At 47.2% G+C, this 24992-nt stretch overlaps 1 protein-coding gene across 1 annotated transcript in view; it reads left to right on the top strand.

Moving 5' to 3' along the window:
* Positions 1 to 24992, top strand: part of LOC144162245 (KICSTOR complex protein SZT2-like) — a gene marked incomplete at its 3' end in the record, with an annotated part of 187230 nt that overhangs the window by 25418 nt on the left and 136820 nt on the right. Inside the window, 8 exon segments of the mRNA XM_077692705.1 lie at positions 2968 to 3058; positions 5207 to 5431; positions 8854 to 9003; positions 11507 to 11581; positions 13807 to 14007; positions 16637 to 16751; positions 18250 to 18419; positions 24257 to 24565. Of these exon segments, the coding sequence (XP_077548831.1) occupies positions 2968 to 3058; positions 5207 to 5431; positions 8854 to 9003; positions 11507 to 11581; positions 13807 to 14007; positions 16637 to 16751; positions 18250 to 18419; positions 24257 to 24565 (1336 nt within the window).

Raw genomic sequence — 24992 nt, 5'->3', positions numbered from 1 at the left:
CCGACGTCGTGCCGCTCGGTCTCTTGAAACTCTGCCGGCCGATTAAGGGGGTGCACTGGTCTTGGGTGCATTTTTGTTATTTTTTAACCTAGGTGCTTGAGATTCACACACTGAGTGTATTTTGACATCCTAAGCACCAATATGCAGTCTGTTTTCGTCTAAGTAATGCAAGTTCAGAGTTGTGCGACATGTTATCCCATTCCATTTCGGGCAATTTTTTTCATTATCTACGTATGAAATACTGAAATACTTTTAGTTCCTTTGTGTTCTAAAACGACCAGGTAGGGAAGCTATACCACAGCAGTAATTTTAGCACTGTTTCTGTAATCACTGTAAAATTATCAGGTGATCAATTATTCATGTTTTTGTAAAACAAACTGCATATAAATTTTTGACTGTAAAATTACCAGGTGATAAATTATTCATGTTTTTGTAAAACAAACTGCGTAAAAATTTTTGTTAGCAAAAAGAAATTCTATGTTTTTGTAGTTTTATTGCACTGTTCATTGTTCCGAATGCAGGAAGTCTGACCAGTACATCCCAAGATATGGTACCCAACAGCTGAGCTCGTGGGGAAAAAAAATTAGTTCTGAGAAAACAAGGCATGAAGTTTGGAAACGCGGGCAAAAATAGTCATTTAGGCGACTTCAAACGGCGACAGCTTTGTAAATACTTATGGCACATCCATAAAATTTCGTGGGTACATTCTTCGGTACTTGTAGACGGCGAATAAAGTTACTACAGAAAATTGGCATTCTGGAAAATTTTCGCTCCTCAAGACCAGTGTCCCCCCTTAAAGGGGTCTTGAAGACAAAATATACAACTTTGTTCAGTTTGAAAGAACTAGTCCTTGTAAAATTGCTCAGCTCAATTCCAAGCACAAAAGGCATCTGGTTAACTGAAAAAAAAAAATGCAACAAATATTGAACAACTTTTAAATTTCGTGCTACAGTGACATAATATGGGCAGGAGTGGCGTGACGTGGGCCAGCACCAAGAACGTAGTTGTCAATGTGTTAACGGCACGTCAGCGTTTAGGGGATACGGCCAAATGGAACTACAGGTCCCACTACAATCACTCAGTTGTGTTGCTTGGCGGCCGCCAATTGCTCAAAATTCTTTCTCTGTTGCACACATTTTCACGCGTGCACTCATATTGCACTCATATTGCACTCATGTTGCACACAGAATCACGCGTGAGTCAGTCGTGTGATGTTTGTTCCATTGGTGTTATTTTCATTTCTTATGCTCTTCTTTCTCCATTGTAGACATACTCCTCTCCTCTCCTTTCCTTTGTTTCTGCTGTGCACCACGCTGAAGGCATCGTGCTGTTTGTGGGTAGTGTTGTCACCTTTCCCCGAAAAAAAAAACCCAGCCCTTCGGGAGGGGGGGCGGCGGGGGTGTGGTATATAGAATGTTTAATTTGTGTTGAAAAAGACTCCTCCATGTTTTTGACATGCAGTGCCATATATTGTAGCCATTTCTTAGAGAGAAATCAACATAAAGTTTGTACTGAAAGTGATTGAGAGCTCTGTATGCGCTTCACTGAAAAGTAACCGCAATTGCTTACCGCGGCAGCAGCATTTCGTTGTTTTGTTACTCCCTTAGCTCCATCTCAGGCAGCGCGCTCACCCGCATATTTTCTCTGCTCGCACGTCGTTGCGCAGTTTGTCGTCACACATTTATCGTCTTAGTTGTTGAACTGATGCTTATAAAACGCCAGAACGGACATAATCACGGCATGAGGGCCAAAAAACCGGACGACGACGGCCGGATTTAAGTATGGACCGGCAACCGGCCCGCTGTTTAAAAAAAACCGGTCGGGCCGGTCTGAAACGGGCAGGTGGCAACCCTAGTTGTGGGCGCTTATCCAAATAAATAAATAAAAGATCGTGTGGTGTCAGAAAGAGATTGCCGGAAAGTGGCTGAGAGATTGCCACTGCTTCACCTGTTTTCCTCAACATCTTGGTTATTTTTCTCGAGTTTGCGATGAAGTTCACATCATGGAATTGTGGCGAAGCACGTTTTTTATTGAAACAACCTTGCATTTTGGCTGTGAGGCACCTGTAAACGATTTCTGCAAGGTGACCTGGCAATGTTGTGGGAATAATCAGAAGTGGGTGAGAAAAAGCGAACTTGAATGGATGTATGTCACGATTTCATTGTATGAACGCAACATAATGGAGTGGGTTATCTGTCGAAATGAAGCCCAGTCATTTTACTGGTGTAAAATAGATTGGAACGATGCAGTTTCGGGTGCCATGGCACTAGATGTGTCATCGTGTTCTTGTTCCTGTTTGCGATTTTTTTTTTCCATTTTATTCTCGCTTGGCGGTAAGAAAAATTTATTGCATGTTTCGGGGCCTAATGGAGAACCATATTACTTGGGTATGGTTGTTAGTACAAGTGTGTGAATAGGGATTTTTAGATTTGAGGTAAATGCAAATGAATAATGATTTCGTTAAGATAGTTCCAAATTAAAGCGAACATTAACGAATAAGAGTGAGTATTTCGCAATTTTCAATGAGGCAACTGAAAATTTTACAGTAACTTGCATGTAGAAAAACAAGAGGCTCATGTAAACGTTCTCGCAAAATGTTTCTGTGGTATAAACCAAACATACGCAAGCTATCATGTTGCTTATGTGATGGGTGTCTGTGTGCCAAGTTTCTTCTTGGCTCACCTTGTCTCTCCTCGTGCACTGTGGCGTAAACTTGCGTCTGCTTGTGCAGCTATTGTAGTTTTTCCTTGAGTGAAGCTTCGCAAACTTCATGCAAGGGTATAAATTACTCTATTTTATAATCAATGAAAGGTGTATATTCGTTATTTTAGTGGGATGACTGTTGGAGTCGTTATTAGTGACTGGGACAATTTGCGAAGCTGGGAATACCGCCGCGTGTTATCTACGAGGACAGTGCAGGAATTGTTCTTCAGAGGACTGCCACTCGCGTCTTTCTTTTCATACCAGGCGAACTGGAAATCAAGCTTGTCCTGCCGTGGAAGTTTGACGTGATCATTGAGTACGCCGTGATGGTTCCCTGGCAAGTCTCAAGCAAGAGGTGAGGCTTCGGAGGAATCTTTTTTTTCCTTCTTTTTTATCGTTTTTCACTCTCCTTCTAGCTTTCTTTTTTACACTGAGAGTCATGGCAGCTATGCCTCAAATTGATTGGCTTAGATCTAATTTGTTGCGCAGCGTTGTTCAATGATGCGCATTGAATTTGGTGGAAGGTTTCTAGAAGTTGTTTTTTTTTTGGAGGGAAATGTATTCTAACAGTGCAGGTTTTGCTCTTTTTGGGTAAGCTTTTTCTTTCTCCATTTTAAGGGTTCGAGTAAGCACCTAGCTTGCCATTTTACCTATGCAACATTTCTCGACATGCTACTCTTCAGATTGTTGAAATGAGGGCAAATTCTACCAGTGGCAGTGTTTCCCTCACCGTATGCATTCGTGCTGAGCTTAGGCCGGTTACCTTTTGTGTTCTATTCTAGAATGGCTTTAGCTTGCACTAGTCTAGTAACTTTAATGGAAGCAGGCGCTTAAACTCCGCGGCAGTTATCAGGCTCGTAAAGTTGTCCTATTTGGCAGTTCATTTTTTAACTGGTAAAAGTAGATCTTTTATGAAATGAGGGCCTATACCGTGTGCATTCCTGGACTGAGCCACCCAAAAGCAGGCATGTCTTTCTAACCACCAGCCTAAAGGCATCTGGTGTTGTGGACTCGGGTGGTAATTCTTACAGGGGAAAAGTAGACACCACCAAAGTATTCTGCTTCTCTGGCCAGAGTTAGTTTTTTTTTCCCAATTTCTAAACTCACTTGGCTGGCCAAAGTAAGGGACTGGCCTCCTTTCATTTACGTTTTCTCGCTAGTTTGCGTAGTTTGTTGTGCACAAGTAATCATTTTAGCGTATGTTTATATTTTAAATGTTACTGCTATGCAATTGAAGTGCAGGCTATAAAAGTGAGCTGTTTTAACAGATTGGAAAAAATGAATTGCTGGGTTAGGAACTATGGAGTCGATTGACTTGTTTGTAAGAGCGCAAAAGTGTTTGGAACATGCAAGGGCAATAATACTATTGCAGGGGAAAAAGGCAATATTTGATCTAACTTTGCACTGGCCTTGAAACAGTAGTATGGTTTCTACTGCTAACTGTGGTCAGTTCACGCCCAGTTGTGTCTTCTGGTGAATGTCTCTTCAGATTCAGATGATGGGGTTTAATGCACCGAAGCTACACCTGGCCTATGAGGCCGCCGTATTGGTGGGCCTTGGATTAATTTCGACGTCGTGGGGATCTTCAAAATGTGTGCCATAATCTCGACACACAAGCGTTTCCCATTTTCACCGCCGCCTGAAAAAGAGCAACCGCACCCTTGGGCTCAAAAGCACAACTCCTTATACCCCTGTCACACGGGCACTTTCAATCGCGATTGAAGTGAATCGCGACCGAGTTTTCGAGCGCGCTCGACGCACTGCCGCTGCTACACGGCACGTTTCAATCCCGATGGAGAAGGTGCACTGGTTGCTCTCATGTACGCCAAATGGCGCTAAAAATGTACTTCGTGGCCGGCGTCCGGTAACTTCGCGCGGTCGTAGGTATATGTAAATATGTAAATGTTACCGCACGCTTATTTGGGTCAAGTCATTTGACACAATTTGTGATGTTAGTTGAAGTTGTCACCTTTGTGCCATTACTTAGCGGGGACAAGAGTATCACCGCTTTCGTTCGATCACACTTGAAAGCCTCGATCGCGCTTGGGGGACCAGGATTGAGTTCGAGCGGGATTGGCCTCGATCGCGATTGAAACTGCCATGTAGCATGCGCCCAATCCGGATCGAGCTCGATCAGGATCGACTCAATCGCGATTGAAAGTGCCCGTGTGACAGGGGTATTAGCCACTGAGCCACCGTGGCAGGTGGTGGAAGTGTCTTAGTGCACGACAGGTTTCATTGCAAAACATTGCTGCGTCCTGCCGCTAGTTTCATGCTTCAAATGCCTCATCATGTTTTTTTGGAAGTTAGCTGTAAAATGTGTTCCAACAAGCAGGGTTTGGAAAAGGGGGGGAAAAAAGGTGGGGCTGGGATTTTCACAGCGATTGTGAAAGTTGCTTACCTTTCGAGTCACGCTAAACCCGGGTGCTCGAAGAAGCGCTGCGTAGTTCAAACCTTTCACTGCAGTGTCACGTGACCTGACTGCTGCCCGTGCAACTCGCAGCCGTGACCCGTCGGGGGGCAGCTCGTCGTCGTCGTCGCGCGACCCGTCGTCCTCGTCACAGCAGCCCAAGCAGCGGGGGGCGGGCTGTAAGTTCGAGGTGTACGTGGAGGCCACGTACGAGTTCCTGCACGACGTCTCGTGCGAGTACTTCAAGCAGTCCAAGCCCGCACGCTGCAGCCCGGTCCGCCTCATGGTCGCCAAGCAGTACTGGAACGCCCTCAAGAAGTGAGCGCCGCTTTGCTCGCACGTCTGCTCGTGGTTGTCTCAAATCAGGGGTTTTAAAGCGAAGCTTTCTGTGTCTTACTGATGTCATCTGTAGTCCACCCAAAGCTCACTGCAGGCAAGCCAACTTTCTCCGACGATAACGATGACCGTGAATGAAGGGAAACAAAGTAAAACGCTTCCCGTTTTGTTTAGTTGTAGTAGTCCATACTTGTATATGAGGAAATTAAGCATTGTAGATGTTCAGTTTAACTTTATCATTAACTTTTCATTAACTCATCATTAACTTTAGTGATGATAATAATAATGATGCTATTAATAATAATCGTCCTCCTCATCACCATCTCCTTGGATTGAGAGAGAAATAAATACAATACCAGGCTGTAACAGCCGAAAGGCTAACAGTATTCGGAAAATAAATAAATGAAATAATACCAGGCTTCTTCATGTTAAGAAAAAAAAAGGTGACTGATACAATTTCAACTGCAGCATCAAAAAATTTAATAAAAATTGCTACTGAATAATTAGTTACTTTGCAAGTTACTTTTAATTCAACTTTTGTATTGGGATGACATGCACACAGATAGCAGTGCCGCTGGTAAAAAGAGCCATATAATCTCTACTGGCACATGAGTACCTTGAATGAAAGGTTGCTTTAGTTGTGCATGCTATTGTGTCAGATTTAAAAGTGCAGCTATACTTCCGTAAGAGCTCTGGCCAAGGACACGGGTTTGATTCCTGACCGCGGCGGCCGCTTTTCTGATAGAGGTGAAAAGCAAAAACACCCGAGTGTCCGAGATCTCAGAGGGTGGTAAAAATCCCCACGTGGTCAAGATTGATCCGTAGCCCTCCACTACGGCACGCCTCACCGCCTGCGTAGCGTCGGAGCCTCAAGCCTCATAATGAATCCGTCACAAGTTGAACAACATTTCTGAAAATGTCTGGGACAGACGCTGCAGCAGATGGCCACGGTGTGGCGAGAGCTATCTTTTCGTTGCACCTGAATGTATTCTCCGGTGTACCAAAAAGAAGAAAAAGGTTGCGCAGAATAGGAAGCGTGGTGAAGCCGCGTACTAATATTTGAGGTCTCTGCTTAGCGGTATAAAAAAGAAAAAGAAAAAAGAAAATTGAGAATTGTTGTCGCAAATTTCGTAATTGTTAACAAGAAAGAAGTAATTGAAGTACAAGGATCGCCACTCCTGAAAAGGCAGCATTAAATTATAGTGAAATCTAATCGATGGCAAGCTATTCATTACTTGTTACGTCTCACATACAAGTTTGCGAAGAGCTGCACTTCTTAGGCTGCAATAAGGCAGATTTTGTTTCGAACAGAGCTACCACACCACACAGGGCGGGCACCACACACATTCTCAACAGGGACGCTGAAAGCGGGCTTGGTCTTGAGCCACGAACAGCTTTGGCTTGTCTGTGCAATGCACATTTGGCTGTTAGCCGTAGACCGGGCGAGTACACTCAACCGCACGTACAACAAACTCCGCTGATCGTGCACAGGACACAGATTTGGCGCTGGAAAAGTGTGAAACGCAAATTAAAGAAACAAGGGACAACGTGCATGTGTAACAGCCACTGAGGTGGTACACAACTTGGAAGGTTGCATTGGGAAAGGGTTTTCTACGTCTCTTCTATAAAGTACCCTGATTCTGGGGTAGCTGTGATGGGACGGAAGTGTCAACCTGCTTGTTGAAATAATTCACGCCAAAAGATTAAAAAACAAAAGTGAGGAGAGCAATAACGTGAGCGTCCTTCATTTTTTTGGGAGTGATAACCATTGGACATCACCTTGGAGGGACACACGCTATGACGCGTCTTTCTCGTTCCGAGCAAGTGTTGCTTCTATTATAGCAAATGCTGGAGGGTTTTTTTTTTTTCCCCAATTTTGGCTAATCTCCCAAGTGGGTAGTATGCTTGGCTTGCAGACGTGCGCCAGTGACGCTGGGCAGTCGCCGTGAGGCTTGCACACATGAGCACTTGGCATTTTCTTGGTTTTTTTAACTGCCAGTTAGCCATCGCGAGGCTTTGCACTCGCATGCACGCGCTTGGCAATTTCTTGGTATTTTTAACTGCGGGCACGAAAAATTATGATTCGCTAAAGAGCTTCGCTCTTAAAAAAAAAAAGGTTGCTCATCTACTTGCATCGCTGCAAATGTCGTCAAAAGACGATGGTCTTATGCCACCCCCCCACCACATAACTGCCTCTGCTGTCTTATCCGCCGACCTCTCGTGCTGCTCCCCTCCTCTCTTGGTCCATTCTTTGGGCGTTTAGGGAGTTCACTTTTGCCACTTTGTACTGCTGCGCTATTTGTTGCGATTGTTGTGACTTTGCGCTCAAGCCATGAGTGCAGACCTCTGGTGCCAGCCTTGTTTGTATCTTGTAATTGAAACATTGTTTTCAATGCATTTTTTAAAAAAACTTTTTTCTCGCAAAAATCAAGCACACATCATACTTTTCATCAAAAGGACACTGCAAACGTTGATTTTGTATTGACGTTCTTCCTCCATAAGCCTAATAAAATGTTTTTGCTGAACGGTGTTTGCACAAATGGAGCAACCTTTTGGGATTTATTGAATTGAAAATGTTTTTGCCTGTATGAACGTCTCACTCAAGAATTCTTTCAACTTTGGCCAGGTGGCCAAATTCATGGACGGACAGACGGACAGACAGAGATTTTCGCGTTTGAGTAATCCAAGAAAGACTGCTGTGTTTTAAAAGTATTGCCAGGGGAGGCGATAATACTTTCGCTTCCAAAACACGTAAGCAGACCGAAGTTTACGGAATGATTTCTTTTTATTATTCTTTCGCGTGTCAAAAAGTTCAGGGAAGCTTGTGCACTCACCTGCGAGACTTGAATGGCGAAGCTGTTGTAGGTGAGCGTTGCCGGACACATGGTTAAGTTTCGGTACCATTGTTTATTTGCATAGTTGCGGTGCTAGTAGCTGTAGTCATATGCATCGAAGAGGTCGTCTTCTTCTTCGGGGCGAGTGGCGGATGCAAAGCCATCCTCAGCATTGTCGACTTCCACCAGCTCGACTGGCAACGCTTGCACTAAGTCGTGCAAGGCTTGAACCACAGCCAAGCTGCGGGATTTCTTGATACGTGAGCACCGAAGGACACATCACCACACATTTGTACAAGTTTGAAGTTGTTTATTTGCATGTTTCGTCGTTGCTTTGCACTGTGCCAGTAGTAGTCATTGTCATACGCATTGATATCACCGTGTTCCTCTTGCCAGGCATTACGTGCGCAGTGGCACTTGACGACAGCGCTGGAGTATTTTTTTTCTTTTTTTGCTAAAGCCACTGCGCGTGGCAGGAACGCTGGGCGGTGGGCGCGAGGCTGAACTTGCGTCTTGTACAACGGCACCGGTGTTAAGAAAACTCGCCCTCCTGCTTACCCTTCGCCGCAGCATCTCGAGCACGGACCAGCTGCTGGTGCATTTGCACTCGTTCAACCAGAACCCGGTGTACTACTCGGTTCCCGAGAGCTTCCGCAACGGAATTCCGCTCTTCGTCATGCCACACAACAGCTCCTCGGGGAACCCCGCACCCTCGCCCAAGTGAGTGCGACCCTCTCGTTGATGGCACGCTGTGTTTGCTTGTCTTTTTCTTTTTCTGTGTCATTCCACAGGGGAAGTTGTGGGGAACGACATCTGGCGACAACTCTAAGCAGGTCCTGGCCTCCCCAAAACTGCTTTCACAGTAGAAATTTCATGTACAAAGAAAAAAAAAAAAAAGAAGAGGAAAAGATAACAGTTACTTTGGAAGCAGTTTTGGGCAGCCCAAGGTGACGCATAAAAGAGACGTACTATCATGGGGCAATTGGCTCCACAGTTCGAAACACAGGAGGAAGTGGTAGTTGACTTGTCTATTTAAGAGGACACATAAAATATGTGAACAAAACTTGTAAATATTGGAACAAAGCACTTAAATGTTTGAACAAGTATTCCTCGTTAGCTGGAAATCATATTTTGCTGTTTGTTAGGCGGAACCTCAAATATTGGTTTCTTAATAAGTGGCGATGCCTCCTCAAACTTGGAAAGAGGCCAACATCGCAATGGGATCTGCAAGTGTCGTCAGTGCTCCGGATGTTGTTATTTTAACCCGAGCAAGCAGCCACAAAAGCCACATGGGGAAAGCACGTGACCTGTTTTTACTACCATTTTTTTTTTTTAACTAACTGATAGCTCCAGTAGCACTCTGCACGGGTCTGCACTCATCTGCACACCGTATAATGCGGAATATAGGTCGAGGCGGAATATAGGTCGACCCCCTTACCTTGTAGCCGAAAAATGCAAAAAAAAAATAATTGGGTACCAACCATTGTTTTATTGAGGCTATAACTTGTTTCGTCTCAGATTACTCATTTAAAACTGTCTGAAGTATCGTCGGACGACTGCTTCTGGCTCGCTGTCGCCCACACAGCAGGTCGTCCTCGGTGCAGTCCAGGGAATTGCTTATGCAGCACTTCTTAAACACTCGCAAGACCATGTCATCGTGAAGCGAGCGCAAAGCATGGGACACTCGTGTGCAGACCGTAGCGACAGCCAGTCTGTGCAGGCGGTCAGCAAACATCTTGGGGTATCCATTCGTAGAGACATCGCATGACGCTAGCGGACAAAATTTGCCCCTTTGTACAGCAGCACAGGTGCACAGAGCAGCGCCCATGAAGCGAGGTCTTCCGAGTGTTGCATACCGAGAGCTGCCCCTTCAGCTAACGCCGCTAGCAACACTTCTTTTGGTGATACCGAACTGGTGCAAGGCGGACACGTCATTGACCTTGGAAAACACCCATCTTTTCTTTTAAATGCTGCTGTGAACTGGCACCAAGTGCCTAAACTCATTTTGAGCAAGAAGAAAATAGCACGCACACATTCGCCAACAGCGAGAGAAGCAACAAAACAAAGATGGCGTCGCGTCCGATTGATGGTGGTGGCGATGGTGCCTTTGGAGTTTGGATGGGCTCGATGGGCTGCCCGGTTGCCAGATGACAACTGCCAAATGGCTGCAATATAGGTCGAGGGGTGACTTTTAGGCAAATTTTTCTGTAAAAAATCTCGACCTATATTCCGCATTATACGGTAAAAACAAAAAAATGTCTGTACTGGTGCCAACACCATCCGCACACTTACATCAAAAAAAAAAAAAAAAACGATGCAACCAGAGAGAGAGAGGGCTGGCTACCTGTTACCTGTTTGAGCGGGACAGCAAATTACCCGCTGCGGTGGCAGAGTGGCTAAGGTGCTGTGCTGCTGAGCTCAAGGATGTGGGTCCGATTCCTAGCTGGGGCAGACGCCCGTGTGTCGAGATTTAAGCATACGTTAAAGATCCCCGGTAGGTAGCCAAAATTGTTCTGAAAAAGCCCTCCACTAAAGCGTCTCCCATGGGACAGGTGCAGGTTTAGCGTGTGTTAGAACACTCAAAATCAGTCGGCAGCAAGCTGATTTCCGGCTCAAAATTAGGGGCCCTTAGTGCAGCACATTTCAGGGGAACACTATGTCCCTTTCCAATTTTTAACGACGAAGCTGTTTAGCAAATTGTAATTTTTTCATGTACGCAGTTAAAAATACCAAGAAATTGCCGAGTGCTCGTGTGTGCGGGCCTCGTGGCAACCACCCAGCATCGCCTGCACATGTTTGTCCAGCCAAGCTACCCACTCAGGGGGAAAAAAAAAATAAAAAAAAAATCATTTTTAGCGTTTGTCGTAATTCTGGCAACACTTGCTCGAAACGAGAAAGACACTTCATAGCGTCTGCCCCTCCAAGGTGATGTCCAATGATTGTCACGTCCAAAAAAATGAAAAGAGCTCATATTATTTATAGCAACAGTGATGGAGTAGGTCGGTGCGGCAGCGAAGAAGAAGCAAATTGGCTGCAAGTGATGGCCGTGGCGGCGGTTGCATACAGCCTCGCTACCTTCAAGTTTTGCGATTTAGTGTGAGCTTCCTTCATTTTTTTTTCTTTGCGAGAAACTTTACATAGAAGCATGCGCCGAAATATTTTATGTTTAAATATACCCTGCAGTGCAGTCAGGTGAGTGAGTGGTTGTGACACATTTTTGCAGTGTGAAGAGCAACAGCAGCTATGCCCCGTTCGTGAGTTTCTGGAAGCCCGTCTGCATGCTGGACATCAGCATCTGGTGGGTATTGTATTCTGGCCGCGTGTTTTTGTGTTTCTTGCACTTGTTTACTGGTACGCCGGCCTTCATTTTTGATTTAAGGGACGTTCAAGTGCAAAGTAAAGTTGCCGTTACCGGTCAATCGCGGTGCAGGGAGCACAAATGCAGCAGTGCAATTATTTGGCGACGTAGAAAGTTTTAAATGTGTGGAAAAACAAGCAGTGCTGCTTTGTACATTTTTTTTTGCACTTTGGTTTATGGTGTCACAAATTTTGTAACTGGATAAATTGGGATGGGTGGAGCCTTTGTAAGGCATTTTCCCGAAAAAGAAAATAGGAACAGTGAGGTAGAGGCAGGAGTTGTTTTCACGGGGAAAGTATAGTTTTGTGGAAACAAAGAAAAAGTTTAGGAATGTAAGGAAAAACAGTCACTCATGGGACTTTGGGGGAATTCGGGCCTCTTCTTTATTTTGTATAAAATACAGTCGAACACAGATATATGGAACTCCAAGGGGATCGCGAAGTAGTTCGATATATGAAAAATTCGATATAAAAACTATGGGCTCTGAGACCTCACCTATGGGGGACGATCACTTACCGATCGTCGCATTCAAGAATGACAACTAATTCCGCACTCACGACGCAACAGGACGCTTTATTTCCGTGAAAAAAAAAATCGCTGATCTTGGCCTGCTTCTTCGTCCTGGAAATGAAATTAAAGAAGCTAGTCTCGATCTTCTCGAGGCTGCACAACTAGAAAATTCCAGCAGTACGTAATTCCAGCAGTACGCTGCACCTTCGCACACCATGCACATCACGCACGCAAAAGAAGACCAGCGCGCACGTACCACAAGAACTTTGAAGGTAACAATTCCAAGGCTCTCTGAACGGACTCCAACAAAGCGCTCGCGATGGTCATCTCCGAGAGAAACAGTGATCTCCGAAAGGTGCGGGACAACTCGCCAAACAGCAGCAACAGCAGCAAAATGCAAAAGAAGGAGGCCGCCAACGCCTTCGTTCCCTCTTCCCTTTCCCGAGACGACATTGGGGGAAGACAGACCCGGAGAGAGAGAGAAAAAAAACCTTTTTCGGCAAGCCGGGGAACGTACGCAGCCCCAAAACAACAACAAAAAAAAGGACGTGCGCAGTCGGGGCATCCCTACCTCGCATTGTCACATTTTCCGAGTGTTCGGGCTCGTGTGCCTAGAGAGATTTAGCATACCGGGCTCCGTCCGCTAACGCTACGGCGGCCGGTAACAGGGCCCGACTGGGCAAGCGCAAATTCGTTCTGGTAGGGGGGATTAGTTCCGCGAGCCAGTCTTCGCCATGCCCGCGCATTCCTCCACATTCTCCTCAACCTCAATCGGGGGCGCAACGACCGCCGAAGAGCACCTTCCAGCTCGCGCGGTATTCGATATACGCAATGTCGGGAAAAATACGGTTCGATATAAACGTACGAATTCCTATGCTTTTACACGGAATTTTCAAGGGGATAATTTATGAGTTCGATATAGACAATAATTTGATATAGCCGTGTTCGATATATCCGTGTTCGACTGTAGTTGCAATTGTTTGTAACCATCAGTGTTGCCCTATTGCTATCCTTGACAATGTCACTTGAGAGCTAGCTGTCAAAATTTGTTGGTTGATGGGCATTTATTGTTTCTCGTTGATTGATTGATTGTAGGGTTTAACGCGCCGACGCAACGCAGGCGATGAGGCGCGCCGTAGTGGAGGGCTCCGGATTAATTTTGACCACCTGGGGATCTTTAATGTGCGCCGAAATCTCGTACACACGGGCGTTTTTGCTTTTCGCCTCCATCAGAAAAGCGGCCGCCGCGGCCGGGAATCGAACCCGCGACCTCGTGCTCAGCAGCGCAACGCCTTAGCCACTGAGCCACCGCGGCGGGTCATATTGTTTCTCGTGTCCATCATATTGTCACAAAGATAAACTGCGATGCAAAATTCCAAAACTAAGCGATCAAAACTTCTGGTAAAAGGCTGCAACATTTGGTCAGCTTGTGCTCCTGTCGCAGCTGGGTTCTTCCCGCAAAGGTGCATTTGAGCGTGAATTATCCTCTGAACGATCTTGAATTGTCGCAATGAGTGTGGAATGTTATCCAACGAATGCGTGATCCGATCTCGGTCAAGGTGAGCTAGCCGTGTGAGGGATCCTTGACAATGGGTGCCCTTGGGGCCGCTGCGACCCCCCGATGACCCCACGGTGACCCCCGGGTGGTGGTGCAGGCAGCGCTGGATGCACATGCACCGGGTGGGACTGCTGCTGGAGCACGACCTGCCGCTGCCCCGGCACCTGCAGCAGCCCAACAGCAGCGGCCGCTACGACCCCGTCCAGTGCCGCCAGGCCCTGCACCGCCTGTGCGCCCTACTCCGGGACCGCTCCAGCTTTGTGCTGGCCGACGGGCACTCCTACGTCACCTTCCTCGGGTAAAGGAGGGATCCTCGCCCTCTTCGTCATCATCATCTTTCCCTTCTTCATCCTCCTCCTGCTCCTCTTCATCACCCTCTTCACAATCACCATCACCTCCTAGTCACCACCACCACCCCCTGCTCCCTGTCATCATCATCATCATCACCCACATCCCGTTTTAGTCATCATTATCACCCATCCTCCAATTTGTCGTTCTCACCTTCATTATAGCCATCATCCTCCTCCTCCTTTTCATCCTCATCGTCACCTTCTTTATAATCACCATCCTCTTCTAGTCACCGTCACTCCCTACTCCCCGACGTCGGCATCTTCACCCATCTCCCCTTTTCATCATCACCACCACCCATCCTCCCTTTCATCGTTCTCGCCTTCATTACAGTCGTCATCCTCCTCCCCGCCTTTTCATCATCCTTGTCTTCATCCCCACCAACCTCCCCATCACAGGGCTCCCACTCCTGCGCCAAATGCGCCAATTTGCGCAAAATGAGGTATCCTGGGCTATCCTGATAAAAAAAACACGATTTTGCACTCAAGTGTGCCAAAAGTGTGCCAAAATTTCTGTCGCGCAAATCATGTGCAGCCTGTTATAAGCACTACTTCACAGTGGTCTCTAGACATGTGTAACTAATTCGGCTTGACAACTCCCTAGCACCCGTCATTGTGTTTGCCGAGGTGAGTTTGGTTGGCGCCGTCACTGTACCGCCGATACAGCGTTTTCGTCTAGCAACTCAGTGCAGCGCTGGCGTACCGCGGTTAAAAACTTTCCTTCTTGCTGTAGTTTCCAATGGTTCCTGCTATAAACAATAGGTAGTTTTAGGTGGCGTTTATTGCCGGTCCTCTCCGCTCCGAGAGCCAGCGGGAGCGCCGTTTCGCGGCATGTGTGATGCGCGCTCGGCTGCAAGCTCCCGCTTCGCTTGTTGGGCTCGCGGAGTGGACCGTCGCAAGTGAAGCGGGCCGTGAAAAACATCCAGTCTCTGTAATGCATGTACCTCATGGAGCGTTTTCTGCTCGCAAAAATGCGCCACGCACGCCACAGGCGCGCTGACGCTGCCGCGTACCCACCCGTACGCTGCGCACGGCGCGGCAACTAGGCGGCGGCTTTGGCTGCGAAGTGGTGGGGACCTCGAGGGACCACTTTTAAGCGCTCTCAAAAATACCGCTCAAGGCACACACGAAGTTGCTTGTGTGGTAAAGGAGCTTATAATGTGGGCAAAATCGGTACTATAAAACATCATCCGCGTTGCTAGTGAAAGCGTCCATGCAATACCTGCCGAGGTGGAAAGCCTAAACACCTCTGACGGAGCCAGCCGGCTGTGACTGGGCTGTCTCGAGCGCTTCAAAACCGCCGCCATGAGGCGCGCGCCTCCCCATTGGCGCAAGTCTCCAGGCTCCTCCCACTGCCGCGCGCGACGCGCGTCATTTTCTGAGCGAGGCAGAAGCTGCCGCGTGTGTGGAATCGTCGACGCGGGCGTGAAAAAATGGCACGCGCAACGCCGACACGCACGAACCACGTGCAATAATGCTCCATGCGTATTTCTCGTGCCCATTTCCAACTAGCGTGGAAATGCTCACGAGGACTGATAGCAAGCGCCTGCATCTGTTAAAATGAAAAAGTAAAACACGAGGGCTTGCCTCAACAATTAGTAAACTAGAAAAGAGACGCGTTGTTTTTTTGCTATGCAGGTTTGTCGAAGCCTTTCAATATTCATTATTGTGTTGCATGTTGCCTTTTATCCGCACCAGAAAGGAATTAAATGCCTTGCAAATTATGTTTTGTTGCATTTTTGCTATTGCATGGATACTTAGGGGATTTAATTGCATCAAACTTCTGGCGACTTCTAGCGACTGTTTCGAAATAAGTGGAAAAAAAATCCTGTTGCCCCAGGGATGCCAGGTTGGGCTATACATAACCAAATATGGCTACTTTTTCTTGTGGTTGGCGGAATTTTTATTGGCTATTTGGCTATTCTTGGGCTACTGGGAGAGCTGACTGTGAAAGCTATTTTTAATGCATGTTCGAGCCTGCCAACTATGAAGCGTTTTCAGTGACTCCTTGAAAAGTCTTCCCCTAGTAAGGACAAGACCACTATTCTTGAGCTGTGCCATCCATTTGTGATCTCGTGTGAAAAGCACCTCCACATCAGTTACTGACGATACTGGTCAATTTTTAGTGTTGAGAGATGCTTTCGACGCATCTAGCAGTTGATGTTTAGTTGCTCCAAGGCGCTCCAAAACTGGCATTTAGGTGCTCCAAATCGCTGCAAAATTAATAATTTGCCGATACAAAAATTGCTCCAAGTCACCGTTCATCAGTGGCACCACTGCCATCATCATCATCGTCATCATCATCCTCCACCTCCTTGTCCTATCGGGGCCAGGAAGGAGTGGCTTGTGCTGCAGTGTTTCTGCGAATTACACTCAGAATCGTTACCTTTTTTCTTGCGAAAAATGCTGTTGAACGAAAAGGCTGTGATGGCCTTGATCTTCAAATGGTCTCTCTCTCTCTCTCTCTCTCTCTCTCTCTCTCTCTCTCTCTCTCTCTCTCTCTCTCTCTCTCTCTCTCTCTCTCTCTCTCCCTCCCTCCCTCCCTCCCTCCCTCCCCACGTTGGTTGGTGCCGTGTGCAGGGAAGGTGACAAGCCACCGGTGTCGTTCTACGTGACCCGCGTCACCTACAAGGCCCCCTGCGTGGTGATCCGGTTCGCTTTCCTCGGTGGTACCCCTGGCGAAGAGCGGAACGCTGTGAGTGCACTCGTTTCTTGCATGCAGCACTTTCCGTTCAGGTGACAACAGATTGCAACGTTGAGGCGGTGTTCTCTCTCACGGGTGAGAGAGCACTGTATTTTCTTGGTTCTGAGCACCCCACAGACATTCCATAACTTCAGTGAAATGTTTGCATTTACTCAGGTGGGCTTCATAAGCATTCCCCCCTAATGTAGGCACCACTAATTGTGGAAAAAGAGGAAAAGAAGAGGGCGGGGTGCTGCTTATAACTGAGGAAATAGGTGACACGGTGTGGAACACCTTCTCAAATGAAAACAGTTTGTGCAGTGCAACCTACCAGCATCTTATCTGGTGGAGTAATTGGTTAAGCGAACTTGTTCCCTGAGTTGGTATCTTTGCTGTAGTGGTATTGAGTAAGTGCTCAGTTTGCACTGTTTTGCATCCAAGTGGGCAGTGGGGTCATTCGTGATAAGAGAGAGAGAGAGAAAGAGAGAGCATTTTGACTTAGGCGAATTTGATGTGGAGTGTAAAAATACGTTGCCAACGTAGCATTGAAAAACTGTGGGGTTCTCAAAAGTTTTCAAATGGTGAATGTTGCTCTCGCCTAATGTCAGGCGAGGGCAGATGTGACGTGCAAAAGTTTAGAAGAAAAATGAAGACTCGTTACATTCAAGTGAATATGGTAGTCTTGTTGCGCCCGGACAGTTTTGTTTTTTCTCCCTCAGGTAAACACTGTGAATAGAAAACTTGCGTAGTACCCGCCATGGTGGCTCAGTGGCTAAGGTGTTCGGCTGCTGAGCCCGAGGACGCGGGTTTGCTTTTCAGATGGAAGTGGTCGCTTTTCAGATGGTCGCAGGTGGTTCGGGTGGTTGCATATGGTCACTTTTCAGATGGAGGTGAAAAGTGATTGCTACCCGCCGCGGTGGCTCAGTGGCTACTGAGCCATCACGTTCGGTGGCTCAGTACGGTGGCACTGCGTTCAGTGGCACCGCGTTCGGTGGCTCATTCGGCTTCTGAGCACGAGGATGCGGGTCTCGATTCCGGGCCATGGCGGTCACTTTTCTGATGGGGGTGAAAAGCAAAAACGCCCGTGTGTATGAGATTTTGGCGCTCGTTAAAGATCCCCAGGTGGTCAAAATTAATCTGGAGCCCTCCGCTACAGTGTGCCTTCATCACCTGCGTTGCATTGGCGCATTAAACCCTACAATGAATCAACCGAAAAGTGATTGCTGTTCATGTGCCGAGATTCCAGTGCACATTAAAGTGCTGGGGGGGGGGGGTCGAAATTAATCCGGAGCCGTCCGGTGCAGTGTGCTTCGCCCCAGGTGTAGCTTCGACGCTTTAAGCCCCACCATCAAATCAATCAGTCAATCAACCAGAGCTGACTTAGAACATGCAACCTGTCTGCTAACTGCTTGTCTGGTCGTGGTATTGCTCAAAAAAACAAAAGGAAGCAAGTTAGTGGATGAGTGCTCTTGATCTGGCCCCTGGGTGGGCGGTTGTGTTTCCACTGCAGATTGTCAAGGAGCTCACGCACCAGATCTTGAGCCTGGAGCTCAGCAAGCGCGTCGCCAAAGATGCGCAGGCCGACAGCGGCCTCTGCATCCGGCCGCCTGGGCCACGCACGTACAAGAAGGCCAGCTGCTGCATCCTCTTCCGCAAGCCCCTCGAGAAGATCCTCATCAGGTGGGTCTCCTCCTCCTCCTCCTCCTCCTCCTCCTCCTCCTCCTCCTCCTCCATCATCATCATCATCATCACACCACTATCATCATCACCTCAACCATTACCACCACCTACTCACCTGTAATGGTGCATATTGCGGGCAGCTAACGCCTTCCCTGGGTTTGCATTTGTGTCTCTTAATTAAGCATTGTGTTCGTGCCTTTCAAGTCTACCTCAAAGGCCTGGCACATGCGGTCGAGTGTGTAGAGACGCATGCTAAGCTGAGCAAATAAAGCAAGAATATAACTAGGAGCAACTACTAACCAGCTGTTTAGCCAGCAGAATTAGCCAGGCTCTTTTCAAACCCTTTGTGACAAGGCAGGTTTACCCGAAACCGTTCGTCAAACAATTTGAATCGCTGCCTGGCGTTCCCCCACGGCAGCTTCTGCATATTTATTAGTCTGGTCAGTAAAACAGCTGATACCAAATAATCTGAAGAAGGACGGCTGTGCAATTGAAAGTTAGACCAGTTGGACTGCATGACCAGCGGCAAATTACACACAATGGATGGGAACCGTCCCCCTGCTTGAGGCATTTCTTACCTTTTTCATCGACCGGAACGATTATGATGCATGTGTGGGAATAATAAATGCCAAACTTCACGGAATCTGAATTCTCTTATACAGTCGAACCCCGCTACAACGAACGCCGCTTCAACGAAATTTCCGCTTCAACGAAATATTTCCAATTCCCCGTCAGCTAGCCATAGAAGTCAATGCAACAAAGTCCTCGCCACAACGAACCATTTGTCAGGCTTGCTTTCGCTTCAACGAAATTTTCGATGATTTGGGCTGGGTTTGAACAATTATTTGACAATAAAATAAGCATAGCGCCAGCTATCTGTAACTTTTTATACATTCAGGACGCTTAGTTTCACCGAAAATGCGCGTTGCGACCACACCGCCACCCAAAACAAAACAAAAAATAACTCATAGGCGCACGCCATTGCTTGATGGTGATAACGATGTGGCTGGCCGTCTTTACACGAGGCGCAGGCCCGCTTCGCCAAGGCGGAGAGCATAGAGATAATATACTGACTCTAGAGGGAAAGCGCGCCGCTGAGCCAATGCATTGGAACCGTACGACACACAGTGGCAGACATGATACAACGATTTGAAGGTTGCCAGCTGAGTTTTTGCTTACTAAAAACGGCGAAAGCGATGGGTTGTAATCTGGCAACGGGCTACTGTGGCGTTTCCGCGTCCGGCTAGCGAAGCATGCCGGGATTAATTGTAACATGGCGGACCGCTGTCCAGGCGGAGTTTGTGTAGGCGGCGTCGACAGCATTGCGTAGTTTATTTCCTGTTGGTAGGTAACCGACGTGTTTTCGGTTTAGCGTGTGACTTATATGTACTGAAACTATTTGAGCAAGATGTGGCAACGCTCACACAACACTTGCGCGCAAGCTCGAATGCGACTGATCGCATGCGCGAGGACGTCAAGGAATCAGCTGATCCGTACTGGGGCGCACAGAAAAAATGAATCTCCGTCATGATCTCCGTGCATTTGTGCGCTGTGCTGCTTTGTTTGCAATTCTGTGACATTTTGCGAGTCGCTCAATGCTTTTCAAATGAAGTGAAGTGAAGAACTGTGGCTTTGTCGCTGAATGTAAAACCTTTGTTGACACACACACAAAAAGAAAAACGTTTTCGCATGGGCCAACGCTGATATTGCCGGTGAGTCGCGGCCCTTTGAAGCACAGGAACGAAAGAGCGCGGTCGATCGCAGGCCAACGGAGTGGCAGAATGCATGCCAAGGGAGTATGCGAAATACAGTCAGCGACGTGTCCCGTTTTCCTTTCCGTCTGTATTCGTAACGTTCTAGCTGCTTTCCACCACTTCAAAGGGAAAGCTTGCGGGACTGAATGGGCAGTAATTTGCCGCACAGAGCGCGCGAGGAGAGAACATTGACTTGTTGACTAAAAAAGATTAATTAAAAGATTGATTAAAAAAGAAACCGCATTTCCTTATCTATTTTTTCGGTCTACCTTTACGAACGTTTGCGCGAAAGTTCGAAGCACGGAGAGCTGTAAGAAGGTCTATGAATAAAACAACTGGAACCGAACAATTATAAAAGTTCCTTTTATTTCTCTTCCAACGGGAACAATCGCTGGCTGCCACTCCGTAGGCTGTAGTTTACTGGCGGTCGTCAAGGTCAGATCGGAATCGCTGTTCCGGCGTCAGTTCAGGGGCAATAGAAAGGGTGTTTAACGTGAAGAAACGAATGACAGCCTCGCGAGCGCCCGGGGAGGCACTTGCTCAGCGCGTGCATCCGAGTTGTACCAGTTGTACGCGTTTTGCACGCACGCAGATCTGAGCTGGATACTGCACACGGACACACACTGCGCAAGTCAGGCGCAAGGGCCTCGCCACTTCCTAGCACACTTAAAGAAATCGAAACCAAAACTGAGCTACGCACTTACTTTTTGTTCGCAAATTAGAGCTTATAAATTACACTAAAAGTTTTTTTAGAGCTAGTTTCAATTACTGAGGCAATTATTTGCAACTGGTTTGCTTCAGTTTTTTGTTTTAGTCAAATAATTAACGAACAACTCTTTACAAAACTGAATACAATTGATCTGGCAACCATGGGAATTGTATCATGTCAGCGCCCACGATTCGTACGGTCTCGGAGCTCGCTTTACCCCCCTGGCGGAGAGAGCTACAGCCAATCCGTATCCAGTTGAAATTGCATGAATGTGCTCCGCTGCTGGCGCGGTGCTGTCATGTATGCGTTGTGAGCAGCTGTCCTTACCTTTTTCCTTCTACCATTCTTCATAGCCAAGAGCGAAAATCATGTTTGCGCGTTTGGTCTTGAAGCCTAGTCATCCTATCTTAGTCGCGAGCGCGCGGTCCTGTTAAATGCAAGCGCGCGCGTCTTGCCTGCCAAGGTCAGTAGCTGCCGTGCCCTGTCAGAGGATAAGATAACGGCACTGCTCCTGCCACAAGCGAGAGGGGGGCTTCCCACGGCCTAGCAGCTATCTGCAAGTAATCAGCTCGGTGGACACGCCTTGTTGTACAGCGATACGTTTTGCGCCTGCATATCTTCACCCCCCTCCGTAACGCCTTCTTTGGGTGGTGAAAAAACAGATAACCATTGGTATGTTTGTTATCCGAATAAACATGAGTTATTGCGCGTCACTCCTTTTTCTAAACATTGTATTATGCTGCCAATGTTGCGGAAACGCACGGGGCTATTTTTCTGGCCTTTCCGTGGTGTGTTGGGGCAGATTTCGCCTCAACGAATTTTCGCTTCAACGAAATTTTTCGCACGTCCCGTCAATTTCGTTGTAGCGGGATTCGACTGTACATCAAAAATCCCGGGCCATCTCCAGTAACATGAAACCTAAGGGGGGGTGAAACATGCAGTGTATAAGTGTATTCAAAGAGTGTAAGTCGCTCTCTTGCCACACGGCACGCGCTGATTGGGCGCCGGAGAAGCGCCGGTGGGAGGAGCAATCATGCGCTTGCTGAGGCGGTGGCGCCCTCTCTTTAACTCTCTCGGGACCGCTCCATAGGCCATCGATCACATATGATCGATGGTTTCGCGAGCCTGCAGAATACAAATTTTCGCTCGATGGAACACCTAGCGACATCTAGGAGATAGTTTGAAAACTGGAGTTTTCTCTTTTGTGAAGTTTCTTTTTTTATCGCCAGGCGGCAACGCGTCAGATATTTTATTCTGACGGGCAGTGGTTTCGAATGTAAACAAACATGGCGTCATACTCGTGCGAGCGCGATAAGAAATCCGCCTCGTCTCGCCTCTCATATCTTCGCCTTCTACTGTGGATTTTAACGATGAGAGTGGCAGTGAAGAGTCTAAATGCGGCTTTAGAGATCGGATTTCAGCTCGAGTGAGGATTCGGGTGTCGATCAGCCTGGAACATCAAATCGCGCTCAAAGGTGGGTGTTGGTTTCGGTTTCAATTGGCTCTGGAGTAGGTATGTGCGCTCGAACTATGTTCTGGCTGGTTTATATTTATTCGCTAGGGTGTTAACTACCTATGGTGGTGATCTCCTGCCACCAGCGCAGAAACGGATCAAGTTTTCGCCGAGACAAGAGCCCGGCGTGTACCTGGGCGATGACGTAGCCATGGCCCTAGTGCCAAAGAGATCACACACAAAACAAAAAACCAGTTACACCTAGCCGCATCAAACTTTTTCAATGAAGAAACAAAGCATTGTGTTAGATTTTGTATATCCTGAAATAATTTTATTATTTTTTAATATTTTTGTATTTACGCTTTTTTCTATCTTTTTCTGTAGTTTTTTTACGAAGTTCTTACTTTCAGATTTTTTCATGGTTCTATCGTCAGTGTTGAAGTAAAACTTGGTATTGTATGTAAAAGAACATATAATTAGCTGCATTTTGGTATATGCTAAGGCAGGATGGTGCCTTTGCTTTATGTAAAAAAAAATTTGTACCGAGACCTCCCTTTTTCATCACTTTTTCCGGCGGTCCCGAAAGAGTTAACCGGATTTAAGCAGACTGGCCGTAAGTTGTCTTCGTGTCACTTGCCGCCGCACGCTAAGAAGTATGCTTTACAGGAGAAAACGTGGCGTTTGAAACTGATTCTGAGACAAAATTTAACAAATTTCTCTTATTTAATGCAATTAAATCCTGATTAGTTCTGTATTTTAAATTAGTTTAAATCTTGCTAGTTTATTTCGAACCAGTTTTATCCACTACACACTTTTTTTTTTGACCATCATTTGACAACTTGATTTCCCGTGACGACATGAGATCACAACAGGAGAGGCCGAAAGCCCGAGCACCTACAATGCTTTGCCCCTAAAAATTGTGACAAGGGGAGACTCGCCCTCCGGGTGTGCCACTTTGCGTATTCGAAAGCACTGTTGCTCAATCTCACCAGAGTCACGTCATTCGGCAGTGGCCTTGTCACTTGATGGTTTAGTTGATCGTTTGCATAGATAGGCCTCTACTTCTGCCGACGTTGGCCTGTTTTTCGCCATGCTTGACAGTGTTAATTATGCGTAGTTTATCCGACCCTTGCCACTGGATGCACAAAAAAACGGTTATTGGCACTGGCTTGGCTTGGCTACGCCAATGACCCATTATATGCTGGTAATGTTGCCATACACACTAGTTTCCTCACCAAAATAAACAAAGAAAAAGCATATTGGGTGTTGGCAATGACCGCGGAAGCCTGTAATTAACATTCATTAAAACCAATTTTTGCCTAAAATTTAGCCTGTTGTAGCCGATAGTCTGCTCCTGCCAGGTCCGTTATGAGTGGAGTGGACTCCACTTAATATGCATGGGGGCCAAACAAACCAACAGAAAGGGTCTGTTGTAACCGGAAGTCTGTTGTTGCCGGATCCGGTGTAATGAGCGTAGACTGTATCTCCGTTATTTCTTTGGCATTTGCGGTGAAGTTGGTGTCACTGTTATCAAGACTAAGCCGTCTTTTTAATGAGCCAACTAGTATTTTTTTAACTGCCGTGGTGGCTCAGTGGCTAAGGTGTTCTGCCGCTAAGCGCAAGGGTGCGGGTTCGATTCCCGGCCACCGCGGCCGCTTTTCTGATGGAGGTGAAAAACAAAAACGCCTGTGTGTATGGGATTTTGTTGCATGCTAAAGATCCTCGAGTAGTCAAAATTAATCCGGAGCCCTCCCTTATGGCGTGCCTCATAACCTGAGTAGTTTTGGCGCATTAGACCCCACCACCAACTATCAATCAATCAAACTCTTATTTTGTCTTCTTGGCCCCTTTAGTGGGAAAGATGCGGACTTATGGAATTTCAATCTCCTCCTCCTCCTTCCCACCCGTGGTGGCATGGCAGGCACGAGAAGATGCCCAAGGACATCCTGAGCCCCGTGGTGTCTGTGGTGGACGCGGCCCACCCGGTGCCGCACATTTTGACGCCCCACTCCTCGCACCGGCACCCAGCCGTCTCGGGTGCGGCCCGCAAGGGGGTGGGCAGCAACGGCGGTGGTCCAGCGAGCGCGGTGGCCGCTGTTGCGGGAGCGGACCCCCTGAGCCAGCTGAGCCGCTACCTGCACCACCGACGCTGGATCTGGACCGTGCAGCGGGTGCCCAGCGTGCCCCTGCCCCTGCACGCCCTCACCCGCGTCCTCAAGACGCTCGCCAAGTGGGTGTCCTCCCTGCCGGGGGGGGGGGGGGGGTCGCAGAGTTTCACGTTAGTAATACAGTAGAACCTCGTTGATACGCTTCCAGTTCATATGATTTGCCAGTTACTACGCTCTCAATTGGGAACACTAAAAATCCCCCATGGTACGTTTCTTCCTGGATAGTACGTTTCTCACTCGCGTCTTTCTTTTAAGACATATTAACTCTTTCGGGACCGCCGGAAAAAGTGATGAAAAAGGGAGGTCTCGGTACAAAATTTTTTTACATAAAGCAAAGGCACCATCCTGCCTTAGCATATACCAAAATGCAGCTAATTATAAGTTCTTTTACATACAATACCAAGTTTTACTTCAACATTGACGATAGAACCATGAAAAAATCTGAAACTAAGAACTTCATAAAAAAACTACAGAAAAAGATAGAAAAAA

The sequence above is a fragment of the Haemaphysalis longicornis genome, unplaced genomic scaffold (assembly GCF_048455015.1).
Source record: "Haemaphysalis longicornis isolate Haplotype H1 unplaced genomic scaffold, Haemaphysalis longicornis Haplotype H1 scaffold_12, whole genome shotgun sequence".
Taxonomy (NCBI): Eukaryota; Metazoa; Arthropoda; class Arachnida; order Ixodida; family Ixodidae; genus Haemaphysalis; species Haemaphysalis longicornis.
Note: the sequence above shows the minus strand (reverse complement) of the source record. Positions and strands in the feature narration are given on the sequence as shown.